This window comes from Barbus barbus, assembly GCF_936440315.1.
Source record: "Barbus barbus genome assembly, chromosome: 28".
NCBI lineage: Eukaryota > Metazoa > Chordata > Actinopteri > Cypriniformes > Cyprinidae > Barbus > Barbus barbus.
This window is the reverse complement of record NC_136756.1, coordinates 29,898,558-29,910,521: the sequence shown is the minus strand read 5'-3', so window position 1 is coordinate 29,910,521 and position 11,964 is coordinate 29,898,558. Positions and strand designations below refer to the sequence as shown.

General features: G+C 35.1%; 1 protein-coding gene across 1 annotated transcript; it reads right to left on the bottom strand.

Moving 5' to 3' along the window:
- Positions 1 to 4,164: 4,164 nt before the first annotated feature.
- Positions 4,165 to 10,644, bottom strand: ptger4a (prostaglandin E receptor 4 (subtype EP4) a). Its single transcript, XM_079383065.1, has 2 exons — positions 9,771 to 10,644; positions 4,165 to 7,176 (listed from the first exon to the last, which is right to left on the bottom strand). Exons 1-2 carry the CDS (start codon positions 10,545 to 10,547, stop codon positions 6,685 to 6,687), a joined length of 1,269 nt encoding a protein of 422 aa, XP_079239191.1. The 5' UTR covers positions 10,548 to 10,644; the 3' UTR covers positions 4,165 to 6,684.
- Positions 10,645 to 11,964: the final 1,320 nt, after the last annotated feature.

Sequence of the window (11,964 nt, the reverse complement as noted above, 5' to 3'; positions counted from 1 at the left end):
TTGACATTATTCTGGTGAAGTTTGAAGCAAATCGAGTAAAAATAAGATGCTGAATTCAAAGCATTTTGAAAACGACACACTTCCTGCAGCCAGTTGGTGGCGCTATAACTTTCAGTCATTATAGTCACATCTATCCGATCGGCATCATACAACGAACAAATCACTGAAGTTTGATCAACATCATACAATGTATGTGGACGTTATTAGGCATTTCCTGGGTCTCATTTTTCGCCATAACTTCATCGCCTCGCCACGGGCAAACCGTTCGACATATCAAAAATATCTTCGCAATTTAGCGTCCCCAATGTCTTGAGATCATGTTCACCGAGTTTGGTGGCAATCGTATGGAAATCCTCAGAGGAGTATATCAAATTCCAGAGCATGCGCTTTTTAAACAGCCCTGAATAGCCGACTTCCTGTTGGGCGGAGCCTATGACATGCTGCGCGGAAGTTGTTCAGCTCAATGAGTTCTATATGTGTACCGAGTTTCATATGAATACGTGCAAGTATGTGTGAGCTATACATCAAGTTTTCTGACAATTTTCCAGGGGGCGCCGTAGAGCCCCTGTGCCACGCCCGGGTCCCAGCCTCAGCGGCGTCCTAATGGCCGCAGGTTCCAATGTGCGTGCCAATTTTCGAGAGTTTTCGGGCACGTTAAGGCCCCCAAAAGTGCCCGGATGATTGAAATAAAAAAAAAAAAAAAAAAAAAAAAAAAAAAATAAATATAGCTGCGAGCAGCGATGACGGGCCCAAGCCGTCAGCATACGCCATCCCGGTGGCATCGATAAAACGGTGCCCAGCGAGCACAAGCATCACAGTAACCCTCTGGCAGTTTGGTTTTAAGGGATACGGCAATTAAAGGGTTATTCCAAACCATCAACTCTGTGAAACACACACACACAGAACAACATATAAAACTTTAAATTCTGTGAAAATATATTTTTCATTGGTAGTTGATGTTAGTTAATGCATTTACTAATGCTAACAAATGAGAAATTATTATAGTTACCAAAGGTTTTAATGATTTATAAGCATTTTTTAATGATTTATTTTTCCATTAACTAACATGAATAATTTATTCTAACACAAATGAATAAAGTAAAACATATATTGTTAATATTTAATGTTATTTGTGAATTAACCAATGTTAAAAACAACATTATTTAACTGTTGTTAATTTACATCATTAATAAATATATACCATTTAATGTTTATCAAAATCAATTCCAAAATGTGTTAATATATTATTACATTTTAAAGTTTTATCTTTTGAACATGACTATTTTTCTAATATTAAAAATATTTTGTTCATTGTAAGTTCATTGTAAGTTCATACTATCAATGAAGAATTAACATGCTGTAAAAAATATATTTTTCATTGTTAGTTCATGTTAATTAATGCATTCCCTACTGTTAACAAAAGAGACTTAATTATAAAGTGTTATCAAAACCTTTAATGCTTTATAAGCATTTTTTAAGGATTTTATTGAGAAGTTTAAACAGACCCTCTCTCTCTCTCTCTCTCTCTCTCTCTCCCCCTCCACACTCACTGAACTCACACAGTCAGTCACCCACCCAGTCACCCACCGCACACATTAGAAGCACAGAGACAGGAGAACTCTGATAGTTTTAATTTTCTGCTCTCCATAGTGTATTGTAAATTCATGAAATTAATCACATATCTCAGACTGTCTTGTTCTGTGTATGTAATTTTTTATGAAGTGTTTGGAAGCTGCTCTTTAAAGATAAAAAAAAAAAGTGTTCTTTTTTACTGTAACTTTAATAAATTGCCATTAAATCACCGTTCAAGATATCCTAAATCAGTCCGCAATGTAGCATCTTCAGTATCTTGGAAGCATGTGAAAAAATGTTTGGTGTGAATTTTTGGTTTCTGCTTGAAGGAGTATGAATTTGTTTACAGCCCGTTTAAAAAAAAAAAAAACACATAAAAAAAAAAAATAGCCGATTTCCTGTTGGTCGTAGCTAATGACTGTAAATTAGAAAGTTGTCCGGATTAATAAGAACAATTTATGTACCGAGTTTGGTGTCTGTAGCTATCATTATATATATATATATATATATATATATATATATATATATATATATATATATATATATATATAATCATTAATAATTATATACCATTTAATGTTGATCAATATTAATTCCAAAATGTGTTTATATATTATTACATTTTAAAGTTTATCTTTTGAACATGACTAATTTTCTAACATTAAAAAGATTAATAAATGCTTTAAAAAAATTGTTCTTTGTTAGTTCATACTATCATGGAAGAATTAACATGCTGTAAAAATATATTTTTCATTGTTAGTTCACGTTAATTAATGCATTTCCTAATGTTAAGAATTGAGACCTTATTATAAAGTGTTATCAAAATCTTTAATGATTTATAAGCATTTTTTAAAGATTTAAAAAAACAGACCCTCTCTCTCTCTTTCTCTCTCTCACCCACTGGCTCAATCCACACAGTCACTCACACAGTCACTCACACCCCACCCCACCCCCACCCCTCACTCAGCTGCAGGCTGACAGGGATCTCTCACTCAGAAGCAGTCTAAGTCTAACTCTCTGATAGTTTTCAAATTTTCTCCTCTGCATAGTGTATTGTAAATTCATAAAATTAATCACATATCCTCAGACTGTATTGTTCTGTGTATGTAATTTTTTATGAAGTGTTTGGAAGCTGCTCTTAAAAGATAAAAAAAAAAAAGAAATGATCTTTTTTACTGTAACTTTAATAAATTGCCATTAAATCATCGTTCAAGATATCCTAAATCCGTCCGCAATTTAGCATCTTCAGTATTTTGGCATCATGATAAAAAATGTTTGGTGTGATTTCCGTGTTTCTGCTTGGAGGAGTATTAATTTGTTTACAGCCCGTTTTAAAAAAAAACCCACATTAAAATAAATATAGCCGACTTCCTGTTGGTCGTAGCTAATGACTGTAAATTAGAAAGTTGTCCGGATTAATTAGAACAATTTATGTACCGAGTTTGGGGTCTGTAGCTAAAACTAACCCCCTCATTTTTGACAAAAGGTGGCGCTATAGAGTGCCTCTTCCACGCCCGTATATGAGCTTTTTCCAGTGTCTAACTATCATTAATACTCATATGTGTGTTGAGTTTCATGACATTCTAAACATGTTATCTGCCTCAAAATCACCAGAAACGAATTTTCAACTTTGACACGTTGCCATGGCAACATAATTTTAGATATCAATCTTCCCTTCACAGTTTTACATCGGCCGTGTTTTGACATTATTCTGGTGAAGTTTGAAGCAAATCGAGTAAAAATAAGATGCTGAATTCAAAGCATTTTGAAAACGACACACTTCCTGCAGCCAGTTGGTGGCGCTATAACTTTCAGTCATAATAGTCACATCTATCCGATCGGCATCATACAAAGAACAAATCACTGAAGTTTGATCTACATCATACAATGTATGTGGACGTTATTAGGCATTTCCTGGGTCTCATTTTTCGCCATAACTTCATCGCCTCGCCACGGGCAAACCGTTCGACATATCAAAAATATCTTCGCAATTTAGCGTCCCCAATGTCCTGAGATCATGTTCACCGAGTTTGGTGGCAATCGTATGGAAATCCTCAGAGGAGTATATCAAATTCCAGAGCATGCGCTTTTTAAACAGCCCTGAATAGCCGACTTCCTGTTGGGCGGAGCCTAAGACATGCTGCGTGAAAGTTGTTCAGCTCAATGAGTTCTATATGTGTACCGAGTTTCATATGAATACGTGCAAGTATGTGTGAGCTATACATCAAGTTTTCTGACAATTTTCCAGGGGGCGCCGTAGAGCCCCTGTGCCACGCCCGGGTCCCAGCCTCAGCGGCGTCCTAATGGCCGCAGGTTCCAATGTGCGTGCCAATTTTCGAGAGTTTTCGGGCACGTTAAGGCCCCCAAAAGTGCCCGGATGATTGAAATAAAAAAAAAAAAAAAAAAAAAAATAATAATCCTTAGAAGAACAATAGGGCCCTGCGCCTTACTGGCTTGGGCCCTAATAATAATCCTTAGAAGAACAATAGGGCCCTGCGCCTTACTGGCTTGGGCCCTAAAAATAATAAAAACTGTAAATAGACTAAAACAAATATAATAATACTAGACAAACACACACACCCAACAAATTTTAAACTAAAATGAAAATGAAAACTTTAATTAATTCAAAAGCATTACACTATATTAATGATACTAAAACAACACTCAAGCTGGAAATAAATACATGCATGTGAGTGTATTTATATATACAAAAGACATATACACAGTACACACACATATATATATTACGTGAACAAAAACGTTATTTTGAATGCGATTAATTGTTTGACAGCACTAATTATTATCAATTAAACTTCCAAAGAAATGTTTAGTTTCTAACATTTAGCTTAGAAATGAAGAAATGGCTATTTCTGAATAAATTAAACTTCATGTTATGAGTGCAGCAGCACGACAAAAATAGTCTTTTCTTCAAACCAAAGTAGAGAAATTATTTAAAATTCACAAACATGCATGACTTAATTTATAATGATATTCATAAGTTGTTAGTTTAACTCCAGGTGTTAAATGATTTAAATTTATATTAAATGTAATGATATATCTTAATGATGCCTGTGTCATAAATACAGACACTGACTAATTTTAGGAAGCCATTGAACTAAAATCAAGAAAAGTGCTTCATAGGACAACGGTTGCCAGAGTTTCTCAGTTTACGACTAATGCAAATACAAGTTTAAAACAGAAAATCTTCATGCTTTTATTATTTATTGTTTTCTAGCAGTTCAGGAGACATGCATACAGGTAAGAGATGGTTTAGATATTCATATCTAACAAATAAAGTTTGTTTATCTGGTAAATCAGGCAACATGTGAAAGACCAGAACATCAAATAAATGTGATGATAAACAACAGCATCTTCTGCAGCTGATGGGAACATTCTGTCCATCGACACTCGTGATTATTTATTATATTAATCCATCGGGATAATCATATAAACAGTCCTGATCATGAAGAGACTTTACAAACAAACACTGAGTATCAGGATCATTGATGGAAAGTCTTCAATAACAGGACCACTGCACATTTACAAACTGAGATCAACCTTGTTCCATCTTTTGTTAAAAAATATTTTACCAAGTTTGGAAAATTAGTTTTTTTTTTTCATTTGTCTAATGAAATGAAAAAAAAATCTTGTTTTCATTTGAACTGAGTTTATTTTTATGACCCCGTAGCAGATATTTGTTCTTGTTTTAATCATAAATTCAACTTTTTCCAGGAAACAAGACTTCTTAAGTCATTTTGCTTCTTGAGTAAATGTATCTTGATTTCAGGATGTTTGTGCTGGAAGACAAAAATACTGAGGAAGTCCTTTTTTGCAGTATATTTTTCCCTTTACTTTCTGATTTGTGAAAAATGAAAAAGCTGATTTTGGCTAAATATCTCATGCAATCAATACTGCATCTACAGTAACTTAATGAAGACAGGAGAGCAGTGGTCATATTTGCTTTGGTCTGTGATCGTAAACAAAGATTAGGTATAATTAGCAAACATTTCATGGGAACGGTTTCATCTCACGGGTTATGAAGCCTGTAAACGCATCCGTATCCTGAACACAAATACTGTTTATTAAAGCATTAGAAGGACGCAGAGGTTGGCAGATTCCTCGCCTGAAGCTCTGGATTTAATCAGACGTCTGCTGATTCTCACATTAGACACAATCACATTCGATTAGAAGTCTTCTGCCTAAAACAACCACGACACTAGCTGGAAAAACGGCCCCAAGAGTCCAAAAACAACAAATCACCGCAGATTTATAGATCAAAACTTTCTCAGAGGAGTCTTTGCATTCAGTGATGAGTCTGAACATGTGATTGAACATTAAACCTGCTTCTGTTTCCATCCCAGTGATCAGTCGGAAAGTCATTTCTAGAAGGATTCTGACTGTATATTATCAGCTGATGAAGTGTTTCTCATTACACTGCAAATAATGATTCTCTTAGTGTTTTTGTCTTGTTTTCTAGTATAAATATAAAACAATTCTTGAATCAAGATGCATTTATTTGACAAGTAAATGCATCTTGATTCAAGAATGCTTAGAAAACAAGACAAAGATACCAAGTAAGAAAATCATTTTTTGCAGTGCATGAGAGATAAAACTGCATCAAGTATTTATTTATCTGCTGTTTGGGAAGCAGGACACACAGAAACTGGAAAGGTTTTTTATGCAAACATCTCCACTAGGTTATTTCCTGCAGGGCTTGTTTTTGTTGAACTCTTCTGAAAAACCAAACACACATGTGTACAGTGCACCGGCAGATAGAGATGTATTTAACGCACTACCAAACTGATCGAAACAATCCTTGAAGACTTCATGGCTGAAAAACTCACTCAAATAAATAATCGTATTTAAAGGAATAGTTCACCCCCAGAACCTGATGAAGAAACACACTCATCCTGATCTTGTATGATCCTGAGGGTAAGTGCATTTACAGCACATTTTTGGGTGAACTGTTGCTTTAATGACATTTATATTTCACTCCACTGATCTGAAATCAACACTCGCTCAAAGTGCAGAAGGCAGATCAGAGAAAATCTCCATGTTTTAATGGAGAAGCATCCTTGCATGATGTGAACACAAATACAAACACATCAGGAGTTAAATGCTCTTCTCTTGAAACGTCTCATTGGTTATAGTCACTTGTAAGGGTTGATCTTTTGACTGACTGTCTAAACTGTCCCGATTGGAGGATTCAGAAGAAGCGTCAGATAAGCACCGCCCACACTGATTTGATTGACAGGTGTCCAGGCAGCTCTCAGGAGGATATAGAAACGTCTGCGAGGTATCGGTCACCTCCTTCAGCTCTCGAGACACAGCAGACAGAGAGTCTCTGGAGATGATGGAGGACACCTGCGCTCCATCCCTGCAGTGGAAGCTGTTCTGTCCCGGCGGTCTCTGAGAGTCACTCCTACAGAAAAGACACCTGATGTTCTCGATTACCTTGGAGAGAACCGCTTTACGCAGCAGAATGTAGATCCAGGGATCTAGAATAGGGTTGGTCGAGGCAAATCGGATCGCCAACAGATCTGGATTTTTATCCAGCCGTTTCTCCACTGGCGTCTTGTAAAGTTGGTTGAGAAACACCTGGACCTTAAAAAAATGACATGATTTAGTTACCAAATATTCATGCATTTGACAAAATAACATGAAAACATTTTGCACGTGAATCTGTGGGTCGAACATCCATTTAAACATCATAAAGTAAATGAGTGACTTTAAGTGATGGTTTAAAGTCATTTTAGTATGCTTTAAAAAATCTTTGTTTTTTAAACTTGTAAATAAAACAAAGATTACTGGATACTCACTATTTTAGTCTTTCTATTTCAAAATCCACATTTAATGATGTGTTACTTGCCTTTTTGTAAATATTTGTGAAATTGACCTGCAATTTCTGAGTAAAAGTTGTATCTACAACAATTAGTTTTTCAGTGTAATACTAAGAAATTTGTGCACATTTTTAATGAAACCTTATTTTTATATTATAATATTAAGAATTATAACACATATTACATGTTCATAACTTTTGGATGTTTTCACCTCTCTGAAAAAAAAAACAGATTTCACAGCAAATTTCACAAATAGTTACATTTTCTGTAAAATGTACTCAAATTGATTTATTTACAACTTCGAACATGTAATCAAATAATTTAAATATTTTTTGTTTACAGTTGTCAAATGGATTTTTTATTTTATTTTATTTTTTCAGGTTTGTTCTGGACACTAAACTAATTTTGTCCACTTTTACTGACATTCAAGGAATAAAACATAAACATTAGAGACTTTAAAAAGGGGACTTTTTGTAGTTCCATTGCATTCAAACTTGACCTTAAAAATTAAAAAATAAATAACTGAAAAATATAAACATCAACCTGAACACAGACACTTTACTTAAAGACTGTAGGGTGCTGTAATGCACCTATATATATATATATATATGAGGAATAATTGTAACAACAGTTATAATACTTATCTATTAATTATTAACAAGAAACCTGCAAATATTATAATGCATTTATCTGTTACAATTATTCATGAAACAATATAATGCATTACAACATACATTATGAATACCTTTATAATGCATTATACATAACGACTTTAAGTGTTATCAAGATATTTTGTATAATTAAAAAGTACAATTTATCCAAATATATGTTGATTATGGTTATTTTTCTATAGTATTCTATATACTAAATTAAATAGTTGATCTCGATTATCTTATGCAACCAATACTATATTTAATTTATACTACATTTTATGACTGTGCAGTGACACTGGATATAATTTTGTCCATTTTTCCTGACATGCATAAAACATCATGATTTTAAGTGATTTCAAAAGGTAATATTTTTTTCAACGATGCATTTTCGTACTTCCATTGCATCAAAACAATTACCTTATAAATACTTTTTCTGATTCTGTATGGTAAATAATAAAAAAAAAATAGTTACCATCTATCAAATCTGACAAAATATATGTTGATTATGGTTCTTTTTGCTTTGCCTTCTGTTTTGTGATCAAATATTTGACGTCACCACTTGCTAAAGAAATGAAATAGCTGATTTTGACTGTATTGAATACTGTATTTTACTACAGTAATACTGTGCCACTGTGACCCAGGAATATCTCTCTAAACACTTTTATCATCATAATCATCCTCCTTCATTCATTCTAATCTGCTGCACAATGCAGAAAAATGGAAAGGAAAGTCACGGCGCAGATCTGAACGCACAGCCCGTGAGAAAGTTCTTGTTTTGCAGATTTGAGAGTCATATCTGAGGCCAGCAGCAGAGTGCTTGAGAGATAAAGTTGACACAACAAATGAATAGGGGGAAAATTATATATCAGTATCCATATTAGATATTATGGAAATCCATCCAAATATTGCCAATTATTACTCCTATTATTGCACTTATTTTTTCATTCTATGTTGCCCCAAAAGCACATGAATATGCAAATTAGATACAGTTTATAGATACATTGTATATAATGGGAAACCCCATTTATGGTCGTTTTACACACATTTTGCATAAAGAAAAATGGTTTTCAAAAATATATTTCATAACAGAGCTGAGAATCATCTTTATATAAAGTTAGTTTGGTTGCAAAAAAAAGAAAATAAATAAAAATTGATTTGTGATTAAAACAAAGAATCCACTGTTTTTGCCTTTTCATATTTATTCATATCTTTTTTTTTTTTTTTTAAACAGGAATTTTTAAAGTCCTGATGTCCCCTAAAGAGGACATAGCATAACATATGAATAAAATATCTGACCCTGGAGCACAAAAGCAGTCATCAGTAGCACAGGTATATTTGTAGCAATAGCCAACAATACATTGTATGGGTCAAAATTATACATTTCTCTTTTATGACAAAAATCATTAGGATATTAAGATCATGTTCCATGAAGATATTTTGTAAATTTCCTACCGTAAATATATCAAAACTTCATTTTTGATTAGTAATATGCATTGCTAAGAACTTCATTTGAACAACTTTAAAGCAGATTTTCTCAATATTTAGATTTTTTTTGCACCATCAGATTCCAGATTTTCTAATAGTTGTATCTCAGCTAAATATTGTCCTATCCTAACAAACCATACATCAATGGAAAGATCATTTATTCAGCTTTCAGATGAGGAATGATGAATCCCCCAGTCAGGAGGATATCACATAAACTTACAACGAGCGGAATGGAGCAAATAAGCACGACGGCGGAGGTGGCGATGAGCAGAATGACCATCTGGATCTCCGCGCCAGCCAGGCGGCTAAAGCTGCGGCTCCTGCCGGGATCAGAAGCTCTGCCTGGGTCAGTACCGAGCGACGTGCGCCTGACGAAACTCCGGTGCATCCGCATGAGCGCGGCGCACACCAGCACGTTACAGACCACCGTCACCAGGATCAGCAGCGAGCTGCAGCCCGCGTACATGAACGAGAACGCGGCGTGCCTGCTCACATTGGTTCGCCAGTCGATGAAGCACCAGGTTTGAGGGTATTGCATCTTGACCTCTCCAAAACCAGCGCTCGGCAGCGCGCAGAACAGTATGTTGGATGCGTAAATGGCGAGTAGCGTGACTCCTGCGAGCTTCTTATCCACGTAGTCGTTGTAGAAATACGCGTGATTGATTGCGATGTATCTCTCGATGGACATGGCGCAGATGATGCTCAGTCCAGCGAGGGAGAAGAAGAGCAGAACGAATCCGAAGTATTGGCACAGGGGGTCTCCATCTGGCCATGCGCCCTTCACATAAGTGGCGATGGTCACTGGACTGGCGAGGACGGTTCCCAGGAGATCCGTGACCGCCAGACCGCAGACCAGAGTGTAGAAGGTGGTCTCCTTCTGCTCCCTTCTGGACTTGCAGAGCACCACGATGGCGATCAGGTTGCTGATGACTCCGAAGATGAACATGATGGCCGGGATGGTGGGCTCCATCCTGCGCGTCGCGGTGCTGTTGTCCATGTTAAACTTCTCCAAGTTTCATTTTGCAGGAGTTGCCGGTGTTGCACAGAGTAAATCCCAGTCATGACTGACTGATCCGCCCATCCTGCTTCATATCACACACACTCAATAACTGGAAGCCCTTACAGAAAAATCACCATGGGAACTAAAGCGTCAAGGGAACCCGTCATTTTTTACTTTATTAGCATAGGACAGTGCAGAAGTGACAGGAAGCGAAGCGGGAGATAGATAGCGGAGTGGGATCGAGGGAACGTTCATTAACCGGGATTCGAACTCGGGACGCTCATAGTGCTGTCACCATGCTGCATAAGCAAGGCTAAGGCCACCGACTTTTTTTTAATGACATTTATTAATTTAGCATACATTTTTAAATAACAAATCGATGCATAAAGAATAGCCAATGTCGAGTTGTTTCAATACATATATATGAATTAGTGAAAGTAAATGTGACCCTAGACCACAAAACCAGTCACAAGGGTCAATTTCAAAAAATAAATAATCTCTCCATTGATGTATGGTTTGTTATGATAGGACAATATTTGGCTGAGATACAACTATTTGAAAATCTGGAATCTGAGGGAGCAAAAAAATCTAAATATTGAGAAAATCTCCTTTAAAGTTGTTCAAATGAAGTTCTTAGCAATGCATATTACTAATCAAAAATGAAGTTTTGATATATTTACGGTAGAAATTGTACAAAATATCTTCATGGAACATGATCTTAATGTCCTAATGATTTTTGTCATAAAAGAGAAATGTATAATTTTGATCCAAACAATGTATTGTTGGCTATTGCTACAAATATACCTGTGTTACTCATGACTGCTTTTGTGCTGCAGGGTCACAAATATCAGCAGGTTACAGTAAAGTGCACTGAAAAGAGAAAGGACCATGTCATTTATTTAAAGAGCATTTTAGTTGAAAATCAAACAGGTTGAAACGTGTTTTGTTCAGTTTGTCTACAAGCAAATACTCAACACTCCCCCAATAAAAAAGAATGTCTACTTTACACCAGAACACATTGTTTGCTTTACAGACTGAATAAATTATTTTGGGTTTTATTAATTTTGATACTCTGTTTTTATTTATTTTTTGCTATACATATAATGAATATGATGTATGTTTTTTATAAATTTTTTTAATCACAAGAAATATTATGGTTTTTCCAAGTTGTATTTAAGCTAAATGAAACATTTAGTTGTATCATAAGTTATACTTTCATATTAGGCCTATAGCTAAGCTTTTGTTTATGGTGAAATTATATTGTTAAAAGGCAAAATATGATCGATTTATTGATCTACACTAAGCAAATTTTGGCTTAAAGAAAATGTATCATTTATAGTATAATACAATGTTTTCATTTTGTATGAATGTTTTTGTCTTTGGGGAATTAAATGTTTACTTTCCTTATGGAGAG